This window comes from Balaenoptera physalus (assembly GCF_965194825.1).
Source record: "Balaenoptera physalus genome assembly, chromosome: 7".
NCBI classification, from domain to species: domain Eukaryota; kingdom Metazoa; phylum Chordata; class Mammalia; order Artiodactyla; family Balaenopteridae; genus Balaenoptera; species Balaenoptera physalus.
The window spans coordinates 33,286,035-33,304,225 of NC_138886.1; the positions used below are offsets into that span (position 1 = coordinate 33,286,035).

At 50.6% G+C, this 18,191-nt stretch overlaps 1 protein-coding gene across 3 annotated transcripts in view; it reads left to right on the forward strand.

The window, feature by feature from the left end:
* Window positions 1–441: 441 nt before the first annotated feature.
* The window catches only part of GABBR2 (gamma-aminobutyric acid type B receptor subunit 2), a 364,244-nt gene continuing 346,494 nt past the window's right edge, over window positions 442–18,191 (forward strand). Inside the window, exon 1 of one of the 3 annotated variants that reach the window (XM_082468617.1) lies at window positions 442–1,364. In XM_082468617.1, the coding sequence (XP_082324743.1) occupies window positions 1,044–1,364 (321 nt within the window). In that variant the 5' untranslated portion in view covers window positions 442–1,043. Of the gene's footprint in view, window positions 1,365–2,621; window positions 9,082–18,191 lie in introns of those variants that run through there. The other 2 variants (XM_082468616.1, XM_082468618.1) reach the window with 2 other exon arrangements.

Genomic DNA, 18,191 nt, shown 5'->3' on the forward strand with positions numbered 1-18,191 from the left:
CCCCCTTCGGGAATAGGGACGTGGGGAGGTCAAACGCCTGGAGGGGGCGGTAGCACACGCAAGGTGAAGACCATAGTCTCATGGGGTTGGCAAAGGGCGGCTCAGTCTGGTGGGGAAGGAGGGGGCTTTCAGCCAAGCCCAAAGGGCTGGACACCTCAGCACCAAGGGGCGTTCGAACGCCGTTGGCATCTTTGACCGCCCCTTCGGGCTCAGTCAGGGCCCCCTAGACAACCGCGCAGAGCAGGGGAGTGTGGGATGCAGGTGCCTCTAGGACGCCTCCGTGGCGCGCTCCAAACCAGACGTTCCCAGCCAGACCTCCAAGAAGCAGTCCAAAATCACCGTGCGGGTGCTACAGGAAGCGCTCGGAGAAGCGGCGGCGGCCACTGCGTGTGCCAGCACGCCGTCTTCTTTCCTTCCGCCGCTGTACCCGGGCCCTCAGGTCCCGGGCGGTCGCGGGCAGCCCGCGCGGCGGAGGGCCGGGGGCGCGTGTGTGCGTGTGCTGGGAAGGCGGCCCTCCTCGTGGCCGCCGCAGCGCCAGTGCCTCCCCTCCCCCGGTGCGCACGGCCCGTCCCTGTCCCCGGAGGCGGCCCGAGCCGCCGCGGAGCAGCCTCGCTTTCGCCTCCCGCGTTTCTTACCGCCCGCCCTCCCCCGGCCGGGCTCCAGGGGCTGCCGCCGAGCGGCTCCCGGCGGGAGAGCGGCTCAGAGCGTGCACGGGGGCGGGCGGAGGCGGCCCGGTTCGGGGCGGCCGCGCTGGAGAGAGGCGCGCGCGGAGACGCCGGCCCCCCTCTCCGCGTTCGCTCGCTCGCTCCCCGCCTCCCGCACTCCGCTCGTTCCCACCCCTTTCCGGCGTGATTGATCCGTCACGGGCGCCGCCGCTGCTGCCGCCGCCGCGGCCGTTCTGAGCCGAGCCGGAGCCCGAGCCCGAGCCGGAGCCGGGGCCGGCGCCATTGCGCGGGCGCCGCGGGGAGAGCTTGGCGCGGGGCGGCGGGCCGGGCCAGGCCATGCGGGCCGAGTGAGCCGGCGCCCGCAGCCCGCGGCGCGGCATGGCTTCCCCGCCGAGCTCCGGGCAGCCCGGGCCGCCGCCGCCGCCGCCGCCGCCGCCCGCGCGCCTGCTGCTGCTCCTGCTGCTGCCGCTGCTGCTGCCGCTGGCGCCCGGGGCCTGGGGCTGGGCGCGGGGTGTCCCCCGGCCGCCGCCCAGCAGCCCGCCGCTCTCCATCATGGGCCTCATGCCGCTCACCAAGGAGGTGGCCAAGGGCAGCATCGGGCGCGGCGTGCTCCCCGCCGTGGAACTGGCTATCGAGCAGATCCGCAACGAGTCGCTCCTGCGCCCCTACTTCCTCGACCTGCGGCTCTACGACACCGAGGTGAGTGTCGGCCGCCCGTGCCGTCGGGGCTGTGGGGGCGATGGGGGAGGGCGTGTTGGACAGAAGCAAGCTTCGGCCCATGGGCAGAGCCCTGATTGAGCCTAACGAGGGCACCGCGCGGGCTGGGGCTCAGTGCTTACCCTCTGGGTCCCGCCGGGCTTGGCTGGCACAGCCGGTACCAAGATTTGCTGAACATCTTCCTTCTCTGGGATTGTATGTGTGTGTATGCTTGTGGGGTGTGGGATAGAAGACTAGGGTCTCCTTTGCCCAGAGAAGGAGTGGAGAAGGTGGTAACTGAACCTCCCCAAAAGCCTGCAGTGGTCGCCCCTGCCCAGGTCCCGCTTGTGGGGCTGTGGAGTGCTAGGTGGGAAGAACAGGCGCATTGACTCTAAACTGGGCCATCCGGGGCTAGAGAGGCCACGGGCCTGCTCTCGGCCCCAGGAAAGCCGAGCTGTGCTTCGAGGTCCGGAGGACTCGGGGACCCGAGGGGCTGGAGGGCGCAGCAGGGCTGGACGAGCTCTGAGCCAGTACCACTCAGGCCGGCGTGGGGCGGCCGGCTCTGCAGCGCTGCTGCCTGCATGTACCCGGCGCTGCCTATGGCCCGAGCGGTTTTCTGAGGAGACCCCCTCGGGCTGGTTGCTCAGGGAGTGCCCTGATCAGGTCTCGCCCCGGGCGCGCGAGGGTGTGCAGCCGCGCCGCTGCTGGTGGCCGGGCGCCTGCAGGCGCAGTTTCCCCGGGCGCAGACTTGAAGCACGGACTTGGAGCGCAGCACCCGGCTTGCCCTCCCTGCCTCCTTCTCTGAGGGGAGCCGAAGATCCGAGAGCTTTCCATCCCAAGCCCCCTCCTCACACCCTCAGCTTGCATTCCGGCTGCAGCAGCAGTGCACACCTTCACTGCCCGCCCGAGGGCTGGGGTGCGCCGAGGGGGCTCAGAGGAGCGATCGCGGGCCGCGCGAGGTCGGGTTTGCGAGTTTTTCCGGACTGAGGGAGCCCCTACGCTCCGGCCGCAGCATCTGAGACGCGGCCTGAAGGGGGCAGTGATTTCCTGTGCAGTACGCTCGGTTGGCGCCTCTTACACCGCGCCAAAGCCCGGCCGAGGCTCTGGGCTTGATTGACCCGGCTTCCTGGGGCTCCTTGGGCTCTTCTGCTCGAGCCCTGGTGCAAACCCCTTTCTGAGAGGAGGGTCGCGCTGCCGCGTTGATCGTGCAGCCTAGGTTACACTTCCTTCTCTGTGTGACCCCCCCCTCCCTTTTTTTTTGGTCCCCGGAGAAGGAACAGAAATCTGGATTGCATCTTATTCCCCGCCTCTCCCCTTCACTGATGAACCAGGCTGCTCTGCGCTGTAAATAAAAGGTGAAGAAACGGGTGGCAGTTGGTGGCGGTGCACGCAGGTTGCTGCAAGCAGAGAAGCTTCCTCTGCCCCGGGAGGATGTAAGCTGGGGAGCTGTGCAGAGCCAACCCGTGTGGAATCATTTCTGAATGACATTCCTGTCTTCTCCAGAACATTTCAAGTTCTCTGGGGTAGTAGCCCGGCACACATAAACAGAGAGGGCAATGCAATTATACCGAACCATGTCTTCTGGATACTGTTTCTCTGTTGCTCCATCTATATCTATCTATCTATATCTATATCTATATCTTTTTTTTTTTTATGGAAAGGACATGGAGAGCCGGTTCTTTGCAGACAAAACCATTTATGGACAGGGCAGCCCTGCTTGCATCATCACCAAATATTGTCAGCTGCATAATGTTTTCACCATCAATTTATTCCCTTCAGAAAGCTTCCCTGAAAGAGATTTCGTATTAGCTTGTTAGTGGCAGCAAAGGGAAGGGTGCTCAATTTCAGGGTGTGGGTTGATGCTTTTATATTTTATTTTTCAAGTGTGTCTTGATGACTTTCTGAGTGAGAGGGGGTCTAAAGTCAAGAGGATGAGGCAGTCAGAAGGCACTTCAGCTCAGGGCAAGGAGGGCAGAGGGTATAATCTCAGCCTCACGCAAGCAGGGAAGCATATCTCGCCATTTGAAGGGGCACAGAGCATGGGCTTTGGGGTGGCTTTGACCTGGCTTCTGGTCAGAAACCTAGTATCTTCCCTGTGGGTGACCTTGAGCAAGGTATTGATCTCTCTAAGCCTAGAGTTCCACTTCTGAAAAACTGGGACTATTATATGTACTCCCCAGGATGGTATTGTGATGCTTAAGGGAGATAACAGGCTGGAATGGAAAATGCCTTGAGCTGGCAGGTGCAGCGGCCAGTGCTCTGTCTGGCATGCTGTAAGCACTAAATAAATGTTTCCTGCCTTCCTTCCTTCATTTTCCTCTGGTGTGGATTCACAAGTAAGACATTGTGACTTCAGATGTGATAAAATGGTCACAACTAAAATATTAAGACTGCTTATTTGTTTTGCTCACTTCTGAAATCTCATGAAGGCTCAGTGAAGTTACCACCAGAAAAAAAAAGAATCTTGGCTTACAATCAAATAAATATGTTATCTCTTGCCATGAAGTGTCACAGTTGGGAGAACAACCAGGTGATACAATACTTAATTTTTTCAAGTGGTCCATCTTTAGAGTACAGGTACCTTTCTCTTTAAGCCGAAGTAAAGCATCAGTCTGGGTAATTGCAGCAAAATCCACAGTGATCTAAAGAGTGTTTGGGGCTTGTGTTAGGGTGTCTGGACCCTGTTTTATTGAGATAGGATGTCTTTATGGATTGTGTTTACCCCCTAGTCACTTGCTGGGTGTGTCACTTGTTGTCTGTAGACTTGAATGCAGGACGGATGTGGTGAACACATTTTGGCTGGCTTTGCTAACATTTGCTGTCAGTCAGTAACCAGAGACAGTGGGCAGCCAGGGTGGACCTCTGTCCACACAGTCTTCAAAGAGATGGAGATTTAGCAAGACGTGGGTTGATCTGATCATTGGGACTAGCCTGTCTCAATAAAGGAGCCTCCTGCACACACTTATTCAGTTGCCCCTCTCCTGTAATTAGAATAGCAATAAAGCTTTCAAAGCCCCACTCAGTGCCATGTGTTTGTAAAAATGAAACATCCCAGCAGAGCATCTGCTAGGCAGGACCTCTCTTCTCTGGTGTACCTCAAATCACATCAGCAAATACTTCTTTATGTATTCCAAGGAAGATTTGAGTATATAAAAACACAAGCAAGACAACTGAAAAAACAGATAAAAGGAAGCATCAGAAACCACATAGAAGCATGGAAGTTACTGAACCCAGAACCTGGGCTAAGATGGTTACTGCACTTTTGTAAATTAAATTTTAGCTCTGAGTCTCCTGGCAGTCAAGGTTAAAAGGTAAACATGGTAGATTACATTACTTATGTGTTTGTTTAAAAGACTCTGAGGGACAGTGTCTTTTTTTTTCATAAAAGTTTTGCAGGTTCAGAAATGTTCTTCATGTGATTGTTTCTCATTCTTTGGTAGCCACATTAATAAAAGTAAATAATAACCAAGGGATGAGTTAAAAAATAATGTCGGCTTTTCTGATTTGATTAAAGTAATATTCATTTTGGAAAAATAGAAAATTGTAGCAAAGCATTGAAAAAAATTGTCTATAATCCACCTACACAAAGGTAATTGCATCTAATAATTAGTATTATTCCCTTCCAGTTGCTGGTGTTTACTATTTTGTGTACTTGAAATCTCTATGCACCCTTTTATATTTTGTTTCATTCAGTTAATGTTATAGCATGGTTATTTCCCCATGTCCTTAAATCTTCTTTGCAAAGATGAATTTTAGTGACTATTTACTATTCTATCCTATGGGTGCCCCATAAGTATTAAATCATTCCCCTACTGTTGGATTTATATGTTTCCCCCTTGTTACTATTTTAAATTATTCTGTAATAAACTTGGGAAAAGTTCAGGGAGCCAAAGGAGCACATTCCAGGTGTGCACCTCTCAGGAGGTCTACACTGTTGCAGGGATCCAGCTTGGAAAACCCAGAGAAAACCTAGTGATTGGTGAGCACATCCTTTTCTTGAGTGGTTTTGCCAAATATCTGTTCTCTCATTCATTGTGCTTTAGAGAGGACCTAAACAACTGTTGGATGGAGGCCGAGCTTTTCAGGAGGTCTGAGTACAGCTTAGTAGCCATTGGGCACCTACTGCAGTTGCTGGTACTGCAGAAAGGAGTAAACCCAACACTGGGCTCAGGAGAGGAGCTGGTGCACAGGGCAGAACAGAGCAAGCACATGCTTGCCATTTTCAATGCAAGGTAGAAAGTAATCTGTCTTGATGGTTGCACATTTCTGTGACTATACTAAAAACCATAGGACTGTAGACTTTAAAAGAATGAATGTTATGGTACATGAATTGTATCTCAATATAGCCGTTCTTAGAAATAAAGAGATAGAAAATGAGCTCTTTTAGAATCAGGCTCACATCTTTGTGGTTATACCCCATTGTCTTGCATGGTACCTCACCCTTAGTAGTTGTATTGCTTAGGAACCTCGTTGCAGGTGACAGAAACCTAATTTTAACTGGTTCATGTGGCTGAAAAATCCTGGAGTGGGCTGTATTCAGGTATGGCTGAATGCAGTCCCTCTCTGTCTCTTGGCTCTGAATTCCTCTGTGTTTGGCTTCACCCTCAGTCAGGCTCTCCCCATTTGGCTGTACAGATGGCCGCTAGCAGCTGCAAGTTTACACACTCCCAGTTTAGAAACTCCAGTAAGAAGAGTGTTTCTTTCCTGACGTTTTCAGCAAAAATTCCAAGCTCAGCTCTCATTGGCTTGAGTTGGGTCATGTGTCTATCCCTGAACCAATAACATGATACTGACGGGCCTGGGATATCCGCCAGCCTTTCATAGAGGAAGAGGGAGGTGAGGCCAGCCCCACCCAACCACATAAATACAGAGTGGGGAAGAGGTGATTCCTCGAAGTACATCAGAGGCTGTTAAAGGGGGGGTGGATGCCAGGTGGGTCTGATCACAGATATCCACTTGGGGAATGCTAAATTCAAGAAAGAAGCAATAGATGCCAGGGACATTAAGAGAAAGGGAAGCTCACATCTAGGTCTCCTGGAGGAGAAGAAGTCAAGATGAGTCTGGAAGGGTGAATATAATGTTGACACAGAGAGGTGTGGGCTCAGGGAGATGGAGGTTGGATCCGAGGAAGGATCCCCAGGATCAAAGGATAAAGGCCACAAAGTGTGAAGTGTGTCTGGGGAGCACTGACTTGTTATGTTTTCACCTGAGTGCAGGGTTTGTAGAGGGAAAGGCAGCCTGGTGGTAGGTATGAAAGGCCTTGAATGCCGTGTCAAGAAGTTTGGACTTTATTCCGGAGTGGTGAGGAGCTGTGGGAGGTTTTCAGACATGGATGTGACAAGATTAAGGCCAGTAGGAATGTAGAGGCTGAATGGTAGACAGGAGAGGGTGGAGATAGAAAAGCCAGGAAGCTATCGTAGCAGTTGAAGGGGGAGATACTGGGGCCTGAGCAGAGATGGAGAGGCAGTGTGAGGGGATGGAGGCACTCTGAGGCCTGACTGGGCGGGAGGGGCAGCAGAGGGGGAGCAATGAGAGCAGGGGTATCTGGCAGGCAAGATAGTAACTGAAGTCAGTTGCACTGCAGGGGAGTGAGGAGAGGGTCCCTGCGGGGATGAGGCTGGGCACAAAACCAGACCCTTCTGCTCCCCTAGCTCCAAGCACCTGTTAGATGAGCTTCTTAGCATGTCAGGGGGCCTGGGTTTGTATCCCCATTGGGTACCACGTAGCTGCCTGGTGACCTTAGGCAAGCCACTTTGCCTCTGTTTCTTCATCTGTAAAATGGGGCTGATATACTAACTGCCTGATAAGGTGTGGGGAACAAATGAGACCATCCAGGTAAAGTAATTCAGTGCTTGGTACACTGTGAATACTCTGTAAATATTCACTGCTGTTTTGTCACTCTTCTCGTTATTCCTGTACCGTGTGGGGATGATTATGTTGACCTCACAGATCTGTAATAGGGATAAACATGGTGGATGTGGAACCTCAAAACATGATGTAAATGTAAAGCCGTGTTATCTGTAATCTTGCTTTCTAATGCTGCGTTGCTGAGAGTGGTGTCGGAGAGAGAGGATGCGAGCACGAGATCTTTATTCATGTGTATCTCCCAGCACATCTTACATTTTGCTGTGTGTCAGAGCCATCTCTGTCTGTTTCTCCCCCGCTGGACTGTAGCTCTGTGAGGGCAGGGCGGGTCCGATTCCCCAGTGGTTTTACATGCAGTGGGCATCAGTGAATGTTTGCTGAACTGAACTATAAGTGAATAAATGAGAATCTGCCTTCTGAATTAACTTCCCATAGATTGGTTTCTCTGGATCACTTCGCCAGGGTCTTTGCTCCACCTCCGCATCACCATAGGACTTAGGGGACCCCATATATCAGGATCAAGCTGAGCTGCCTTCCACATGTTCCCACCAGCAACAACCCCTGAACTTCCCTGCTATGAGGGAAATACCCGTGGCCATGCCGTGCCTGCCCCCGACCAATTCCTCAGACCTAGCCAGGCACCCAGTAGAAGGTGGGTGGAATAACACACTAGGGCCTGTTTAGAACTAGGTATTGGGTCAAGAGTGTTAGCTCGCTACCTTTATCTTTAAAGAGCTCTTGTTCATGTGTTTGGCCTCCCCTCTTGTGGGATCATCAACTTCTTCATGAAGAGACGTGAGATTTCAACAGGGAAATGAACAAGCTGGAAGTGTAAGATAGGGGTGAAAATAGAGGTGCTAAATAAATATATAGAGAGGATATATAGCTTTTGTTAGGGTGGACTAGGCTATGCTGCATTAGCAAACAAATCCTGAAATCTCTGTTGCTTGACACAAATTTATATATTGTTCATCCAAATCCAGTGAGGGTCAGAGCCTCCTGGGAGGCTCTCCTCCAAGTGAGAACACAGGGCTCCAGGCTGCTCTTGTGTTGTCACTCTCCCATCTTTTGGCTTCAAGAAGATGGGGAGTAGGAAGGAATCCACAGGGAAGGCACACTAGATTTTGACCATCTTTACTTGGAAGTGACATGTATTATTTCTATTCATATTTCATTGACCAGAAATAGTCATTGACCAACTTAACTTGAAAGGAGGCTGGGATGTGTAAAGGAACATGTGGATGTCTTGGACACTTGTCCTTTGGGGTCCTTCAAGAAGTACATGCCAAGATGGATTTACAAGTGCCAGAGTTCTTGGGGGTAATACCAGTGAAAGATAAAAGAGAGGTAGGGAAACCCTCAGACCACAATGCTGTTCTGACACCTGTGAGAGGAGAGGGGAAGGAAGGAGAGTTGGGAGGAAGAGTCTCAGAAAGTCTTGGCCAGCCCATTGGGGGTGCTCCAGAGCAAAGAGTGCCCATTAGAGGAGTCACATATTAGAGACCAAAAGAGCCAGGCTCTAGAATCCCTGTGCAACCTAGTCACTGGCTGCAGGCTCCCTGGGAAGAATGTGTCCTTGGCTTAATTAAACACTATGACAGATGTTGAAGCTACAGCTGAAGGCTTACCTGTTGGCACTTGTCCTGTAGGTTCTCTTTTTAAAGGAGACGTGAGTGGCCCACCTAGATGGCTGCCACAGCTCCACCTATTTCTGCCTCAGTGTCCTAATTCTGCACGCGCTGATGGAGAAAATTTTCTGCCAGGCCCTTTTCTAGGCTCTGGGATACAGAGATGGATGTGACATGGACCCTGCCCTTGAGGATCTCACGGCCTAACTGCTGGTCACCTAACCATGGTAGGTAGGGGTCAGGGGAGGATGCTGGGGAAGGCATACCCCTTCTGGAGGCACCTGTTTGGTCATTCCCCATGTTGTTTGGGAATGAAATGTAAGCGGCTTCTTATTGCTGACTTTTTTGGTTATTTATTTTGGTTCTAGGAAGGTGAGAAAATGAAATGGCATAAGTTGCCCAGTGAGCATCTGCATTCATCTCCTCCTTTATTTTATTCTTATTCTCTCTGCTTATATAATGATGTGCAGTGAGGCTGGTGAGATGTCTTCCTCTCTGTACCTTTCTAGGAAACAGCAGGTGTGCCAGGCTGAAACCATGGAAGTGTGAGCTTCAGATGGGGTCAGCGGTCTGGGTTCTGGTGCTAGGTTAGTTGCTAAGACCTCGGCAGTCTAGGTGCTGGTGCTAGGTTAGTTGCTAAGTCTTTGCTCCTCTATGAATTGCAGCACTGAATGAGGATCTCTGCTCTGTTGTAAGCACTGCAACGGCAGGCATGGGGTGTGTCTGGGTCCCTTGTGCACACCTCTGCCCCTCCAGGCAGTATCTCAGGGCCAGGCACAGAGCAGGAGCTCAAGAAATATTTATTGAACAAACAAATAGATCTAAAAGCCTGAAGCTCAGCTCTCTAAGAGCTTAATGGGTGTAGTTGTAACAAATTGAGGAAGTGCTTTGTATGCCAAGCCATGTGGGGTGAGCTTTCTGCTTGCTCTTTATTCGTACTTTGGTGCTTTGGGGGGCCCAGTAGTTGTGGAGTGCAGAGGGAAAAGGGTACTTGTTGGATGTTCCAACAGAATATTTTGTGCAAAGCTAATGTCAGTCTCTTCTCCCCTGACAAACATACACACCATCCTCCAAGATCCTCCAACATCAAAACCTGGGCAAGAAATACTTTCCAGCATCTGACAAGCATTATGGTTTTAGGAGATTAGTTTATTGGAGCAATATTCTAACTGGCAGTTAGTGGGCGTAGGAATCGGGTTCTGATACCCCACTCCCACCTCCAGGGACTGTGAGAGCCACAGAGACTGGACTGGGCTCTCGTCCTAGTAGACACTGTAGGAATGAAGCCGAGTCATCAGCATTGGTGAGCCAGGTGATCTAGTGGCAGGTCTGAGTATAGTGAATAAAGAGGTGTCCTGGGATCCCCTGAACAACAAGACATATTCCAGGTGCCCTGCTCCTGGGCTGGAAGCTACTGCTCTTTATCCTTCCGTGGTCAGGACTGATTCAGGAGCTGGGTAACCTCAGTCTGGAGTGACTATTTCTCTGACCTGGTTTTGGTCTGGAGCCCAAATCAGATAACCAAGTTTATTAGAATCACGTGCAAAGTAAGAGTAAATTGGTTATGAGCTGATGTTTGAAGGTCTGGGAATTTTGCTTGAGTAAAGGGCATGAACATTGTGACACCTTTTGGGGCTGATTGGGGTGTTCTTTTTTTGCCAACTTTCTTTTTCAGTCTTTTTTGAACAGTCTACATTGCTGGAAGGATGAAGTGTCATTGTCATGTAGAAAATTAGTGGTAGGTCCAAACTACTGAGTAAATGGATTCATCTGTCTTCATCAGTGCCCATGTCCCACAGCTGCTGGCTGAAGCAGAACCGCCGCCCCCCCCCTCCTGCCATTTGACAAGGACATCCTCAGTCACCATTCAGATAAAATCTAGCCAAAGAAGGACTGTGGAGTGCTGCATTATTGCTGCTCTCGTGGCGTCGGGTCAGGAGGTGGCAGAGAGAAAATGACATTTTCACACGCTGCTCATGATCCACTTGACTTTGTTCAGAGGGAACTGATTTTGAAAGCAACAGCCATCCTTATAATAATCACTATGTTGTCCAAATCGCTTTGGTTCTGGAACTACCCATTCACTGAAGCTTTTCTGAGAATGCCCAGAATTGTTTCAGGGATTTAACTGGCAGACAGGGACCTGGAAGCCCACTCCAGGGCGTATGATCAGAGCCCATGCAAATGCTCCCACCCAGCCCGGCTCAGAGCGCCTTGCCTTTGATAGACGAAGAATTGGCTAGCCTGTCCCTCCACAGAGTGTCCTCTCAGGGCCAGACTGACCCTTCTGACCTCCTTGCTGGACTCTGAATTCTAGAAATGTTGGGAAGCCTTTGGAGAGCTTCTAATCTTGTCATTTAAAAAAGGAAAAGGTAAAGGAAACATTATTTGCAAGTGTGTAGGTGAAAGAAAAGAGACTACAACAACAGTAACTCACCTTTATCCTGCGCTTAGCACGGGTCAGTCCTATGTCAAGTACTTATTTAATTCTCACGCCAATTTGATGCGGTAGGTGCTATTATTGTCTGCATTTTACATATGAGGCTTAGAGAGGTTAAGTGACTTATTTAACATCACAACCGACCAAGTGGTGCGCTAGGATTTCAATCGGATGGTCTGACTTTGATCTCTGCTGCTTAAATACTAAAGTGAAACAGCATCTTCATATGGGAGTTATCTTCCTCCTATGAAAGCAAGTGGCACGTTTTGTCAGTAGCTGCCGCTTCTCTTTTTTTGATGACTTTCACCCAGCTGCTTGCCTCTCCCTCTAATTCAGCCTCATCCTCACCCATTTCCCTGTCCGCCCACTCAGACACACAGCCAGCGCTGAACTCTCTACTCACTTTAAGTGTGTCTGTCTACACACCTAGCTCACGGATCCGCTCTCTGCTCCCCTTGCTCCGGCAGAACTTGTCACCTCCTGTAGTGTTTACTCGGGGTGTCAGTGTTTGTCTCTGTGTGTGTGTCTCCTGTTAGATCATGTCGAGAGCAGCAGTAGTGCTTCCTTTATACATGTAGCTCATACTTGCTAAGCACCTACTTGGTGCCAGCCCCAGGGCTGGTTATAGGGCATGTGGAGGTGAGTCTGAAACAGCAGTGCTTTCAAAGAGAGGTCACCGGGGATCATTACTATGCAGCATAAGGAGCGTGATGGTGCAGCCTGGGGCAGGTGCAGGGGCTATCACCCAGATGCAGAGGACCTTTAGGACCACTGACCCAGCATGCTGGTCAGGTGGCCTCCCTGTTTGATACCCTGACTCATCATTGTTCTGGGAATGGGAACAAGACTTCTCCCTGTGCCCTTGAAGGCCCTGTAGTCTGCCCTGTTCACTCCCAGCTTCATTGCTGAGCACTCTCCCCTTTCCCTCTGGGCCTAGACATGTGGTCCTTTCAACTTTCTCTGGTGATTGTGCTCAGAGAGTGTGCACAGGACCTTTGCACAAGCTGTTTCCACCATCTGGAATGCTTTTGCCATCTTTCTTCATCTTTTAGATACCAGCTCAAGTGTGCTTTCTCTATCCTCCCTGATTGGGAAAAATCCCCTATTACAATTTCTCTAAGAACCATGAACCTTTGTAGTGCTTATCACAGTTGCAGTTTTAAATAGCTGGATTATTTGATCAACGTTGGTCTTCCCCTGTTCTGCCAGGGCACTGTGAACTTAGTCTGTTTTGGCTTACAATAGTGCCTTGCCCAGTTTCTAGCACATGGTAGGTGCTCAATAAATATTTGCAGAATGAATGGATGAGTGCTGAAGGATTGTTTATAATGGCTTCTATGTGTTTTCCGATGCCCGGGCAGTGTGGGGAAGACACCTGGGCACTGTGGAAAGACCATCACATATGGAATCAGAAACCTGTGTGTGTGTGCTGTTGCTGTTCACTCCTTGAGCCTCAGTGTCCTCATCTGTGAAATGGGGATGATCCTTTCTCAGAGGCTTATTTTCAAGGCTGACATAGAACATGCATGTAAAGCATTAAGTACAGGGGGCCACGTTGAGTAGGCACCCACTAAATTTTATCGTTGTTATTTTATTGTAATGCATATGAAAACAAAAAATGCTGTGTAGTCACATAAAAACTGGTTCTTATTTCAGTGGGGGATTGTGTGTTTGAGGCCAGCCAAGAAGTATGAGATCTGTGTCTGAGCTTCACTGAATGGGATTCTAAGTGAAGTGGTTGTTTCTAAATCCCTGTCCATTTCCAGAAGGATCTGAGGTGCATTGAGAGCTCAGTGGTGAATCTCCTCTGGGCCTGGGGCTGGGCTGTTGACCCCAGTGGAGTCCTTATAGTTGTGTGTTGTCACTGCTGGCTATTGTCCACCGCCAAGCCTGGCTGTGAGCTGGGCCAGCCCATGGGGACAGGCACGTCATCTGTTTTGCACCTGCCATGTCCCCGAGCCCAGGATACAGTCTGCAGGCCCTTGGCGATATCTGTGAGTAGATGACTGCCTCTGTGTCCGAGCACCTAGCATGGCCCCTGGCACATTGTAAGTGCTTAGCAAATGCTTTTTGCATGAGCGTCGCTAAACACAATGTACAACATAACCGTTTTGGATAAAATCACAACTGAGCCTCTAAATGGAGCAGAGGGAGAAGACACGATCAGACATCTGTGAGGAACGGATGGCTCCACTTGCATACCGGATTTGAAGGCAAGAGAGAAACGTTCTGGTGTTACCGTGTCAGGAGAATATGTTTCCCTTTAAGCTCCAGAGACAAATCTTTTAGCTTAAGGGCCAGGTGGTTCAGTGGAAAGGGCTCTGTGCTCTTGCCATGGTGAACTGTCTCTGGTGCTTATTAGGGGATGACCTTGAAGTAGTTGTTTAACTTCTGTACACCTTAGTTTTGTTTTGTTTTGTTTTGTTTTTTATTTACTTATTTATTTGGTTGCACCAGGTCTTGGTTGCGGCAGGCAGGATCCTCAGTTGTGGCATTCGAACTCTTAGTTGCAGCATGCATGTGGGATCTAGTTCCCTGACCAGGGAGCGAACCTGGGCCCCCTGCGTCGGGAGCACAGAGTCTTAACCACTGCGCCACCAGGGAAGTCCCACACCTTAGTTTTATTGTCTATAAAATGGGAATAATAATAATGCCTGCCCTGCTTGTCCATGGAGTTATTGTGGAGATAGTTGAGGAGGGAGCGAGGGAGAGAGAAAGAGAAAGAGAAAGAGAAATAGATTAATGTGAAACCGCTTTAAAAAGTCGTAAAGAGTTGCAGATATCAGATGTGTCTGAAACTAAACAGAAAGAGTAATTAATTCTGGGTTGTCCTCTCAGGGCCTTTGGATATTTCTAATGACATCTTTATCAAAGACACAGAGATGCTGTTCACACAGGTGATTCATTCAACTTTCTATTAAAGAAGGTGGGCACAGTATTGGATAACAACACTGTGGAAGCGGTTAGCCAGGGAGCTGAGGTCTTCTGACCCAGCAGGCTGTCTTACAGAAACATCTAGAACAAGAAGTGATTAACATGTCTTCCTCTCATCTGTCAGATGTCTTCAGAGTCCAGCCATTCGTCTTTGGCAGGTGTCAGATCCAAGACCATCCGCAAGCAAACTATTGAACAAGGTCCAGGGCAGGAGTTTGGTGGTGTGGGAGTTAGGGCCGTCTGCTGCAAGCAGCGATTTGGGATCCAAGCCAGCAAATCATGGGAGTTGCTAGGTTTGGGGGCTGGGGCAAAGACTGGCACGTCCGATTGAAATATGAAATGCCCAGACTGGGCCAGGAGTGGGAGGCTGGGATGCCCATGTGCTGAGCTAATAGTATTTATTTTCTCCAGAAAGAGCTTTGGTTCTTGCCAAAAGATGTACAAGTATTTCATTGAGACCTCAGAGTTCTGGGCCAGGCAGTGTGGAGATGACAAGTTTGGTTTGAGAGATTTGGAGACCCCAGTTGTCCCCCCAGCTATGACATCCTCAGAAGAGCACCTGCTGGGCTCCTGTGGATGCTGGTCTTGAGACCATCTGATTGGCTTTGTTTTGGCCGCTCTAGATCCTTGGCAGGCTGTGGCCCTAATTCCAGCCTGGTGGCTCCACGGTGGACAAAATGACAGGTCCTTACTGAGCCCCTACTATGCGCCAGGCACTACGCTGGGTGCACTCACACGCACATTGGAGAAGGCAAGGCGCAGTAGAAAGAGCTTGGACTTCCGAGCCCGAGAGGCCCAGGTCCGGCTCTCGGCCCTGCTGGGTGACCTTGGGGAGGTCGCTTCGCTTGGGGCCTCCCTTCCCTGATGTATAACATGGAGGTTTGATAGCAGATGACCAGCATTGTTTTGAGGACTAAATAAGATAAAAGCGTATGGATCTGGTGCCCAGTGGGTGTTTAGCAGACGCCACAGAGCACAGTACCCATTGGGGATATGACACGCTTCTGTTCTGGTGTGAGGCGGGGGCAGAAAGTTGCAGAACTGGTCTCTGAGAATTGCTGTGAGTTCTGGCTTCCGAGGATGAGGACTTCTGCTGGGTTTGAGTCACCTGGATGGCTCTTTCACTGCACACGTATAAAAAGCCAGGTGCTTCTAGTTTGGGGAGCCAGGGAGGTGGGTGTAACTGGAAGGTCCTGCTCTGGTCTGGCTTTGTATTCAGATGATTCTAGAAGCCCCTCCCTTACTGTTAGGAAGCTTCAAGGTTGCTGGGGTCAGTGGCCCCACTGTCTAAAGAACAGTGGCCCCTGGGAGGGAGAGGAATGAGACCCTGATCCCTCCCTCTGGGATTTGAAATTGTTAGGACTTGTCTGAGGGGTGACATAGCTTTGAGCAGGGTCTGCTCCAGGAAAGGGCAAAAAGAGCCCCGAGGGGAGCTTTGCTTGGAGCGGAGGCCCAGGGCATGGGGTGTCGAGGGCAGGCTGGTTTGAAGATGGGAACTGATGCTGGAATGCCCGCCTCCTCTGTGACACCCTGGGGAGGCTCTGGGGCTGGCGACTGTGTATATAATATAAACTGAGGGTGCTCAGTGTTGAGAACTGTAACCCTCAGTTTCCATCTTGGTTCTCACACTCCCTTGGCCCGGGGTTGACCCCCTCAGGGGGCAAGGCCCTGCCCTGGTTTTAGTGCAGACCCCAGGCCTCTGTGGCCAACACGGCAGCTGAGGGGAACCAAGGCCGGCAGCTGGGCCTGGCTCAGAGTTTGATCTCAGGGGCACCTCGAGGGCTGCTGGTGAGGTAGACTCGCCAGCCTGTCAGCATAGACCACCTGGAGGGCCGGGGCGCACTGTGCTTGGTGCTCCCAGGAGAATGCCTGAGCTGCCCTATCCCTCTCGTCTTTGAACATTCAAATAAATATGACCTTATTTGTACCCCAGTCTGGTACAGTGCGAAGTGCAGTTGGTTTCTCATTTAGTTCTGAAAATAACTTTATTTAGTAGATATTATTTCAACAACTAAACAACAAGAATTACAGATTGTGTGTAGTGCTAGAGTTTATTATTTATTCCAAATGCATCACCCAGTAATAACCTGGTAAGAGAGGAATTCTTCCATTAGCCCCATTTATAGATGGGAAAACTGAGGCTCAGAATGATGAGCCCTGGGTGAGATAGTAAGCGGAGACTTACTAAGTCTAAGTCTGCCAGACTCTAAGCCCAGTGCCCTTTGCACTACCCACAGCTGCCGGGCACACTCTGGCCTAGGCACATGGGTTATGTGGTTCTGTGCTCTGCTCTGGGTTCATGGCGATCCAGCCAGAAGCCGGGAAGCCATCCATCATGGCCGTTCCCGAAGGTCCTTCAAGAGAGGTGTGTATACAGATGCAGCTGGCTTCATGGATGATAAAGTGCTTCTGACTTTATCCTTCTAAGCACCTCAGGAAGGACTGCCAGAGGTGGGCATCTGCAGCGGGTAGATAGACGCTCAGAGCGGCTACAAGGTTGGACCAGTATCCACATGCAGGCCAATGTCACCTGGCCACAATGGGAGAGGTGGACATTGGGCTCCATTCAGGAACGAGAATGATGCACCTCCCTCATGCCAGGCTGTGGGCATCTGAACGTGACTCGGATATGACATGACAGTGTGGGTAACTCATATGTGAGCACGTGACCCTGGTTGAGTGCCTGACTCTTGAGCAGGACTGCCTTGCCATCACTTACCAGCTATGTTAATTTTTGGCAAACCACTTCATCTCCCGTGCCCCAGTGTTCTCATCTATACAATGGGGTGATAATAATAGTACCTATTTCATAGGATAGTTATAAAAACTAAATCAATTAAAATTTGCTGAAGACTTCAACCAGTACGCAATGCATAGTAAGTGCCATAAAAGTCTTGTCAAGCAAAATAAAAGGTAAGAGGCTGATGTGAATAGACTCTTAGGGAGGCACAAGTAAGGGCTATAGGAGCATGAAGGGAGGGGTGATGCATTCGTACTGAGTGCAACCTGGGAGGGCTTCTCAGAGCAGGTGACTTTTCAGCTGGGCTTGAGAGACAGAGGTGGAGATGTGGGAAGAACCCTGTGGGAGGAGGGAACTGCACTAGCAAAGAGAGAGGTGGGACTTTGAGGGGATAATGCGGAGCCATTCAGGTGAGGCAGGCACATAGGTGACTGACTGCAAAAGACACTGTGGAGAGAGAGCAAAGATCTGGAAAAATAACCATCTTTGGGCCTGCAGTGTCTGAAAACATAGTTTTAAATCAATCAGTGCTCACTGAGGGCCTCCTGCAAGGTCCTGGCTTCTGGTACTTGCTGTCAGCGCAGAGGCTTCTTGTCGGCTAAAGCTGGAGGATACACCCCCATGTCACCTGGGAGCTGGACAAGGTCATCTGCAGGGACATCACGAAGATTAGGGCTCGGGGGAGAGAAGGTAGATCAGGCAGATTTAGTTAAATCTTGGCTTTGTTACTTCCTGAGACTCATCTTTTGGCAAGCCCCTCCCTATCCCACTGAGCCTGTTTTTCCTTCTATACAATTTGGATGTGGGTTCCTGCCTGACAGGGTGGCCGGAAGGCAAGGATGAGAGGAAGTATCCTCTGAGAACGTTGAATGGGAGTAGGACCCAGCCGTGTTTGACACCGATTAGATTCAGGAGCGAGCCTGCCATGATACCATTCTAATTTTAACAATCGAAAAGTGACTCAGGGTCTGAAGAGGGCCCGAGAGTGATTTCAAAGCTTACTCCAAGTTGGGTCTGTAGGTGGACGTAATAGGTGCAATCAGCTTTACATTTCTCTTAATGGCTTTCTTGATGAAGGGAAGCAGAAAGCAGCAGGGATCCGTGCTGGAATAACTGTTGGGAAACCTCGGCAGCCAAAAGCCAGGTTGGCAGGCCTGGTCCTGCGGTCTGAGGGCAGAAGGCTGGTGCTGACGTCCCCAAGGTTTTCTGTCAGGCTGATGGGC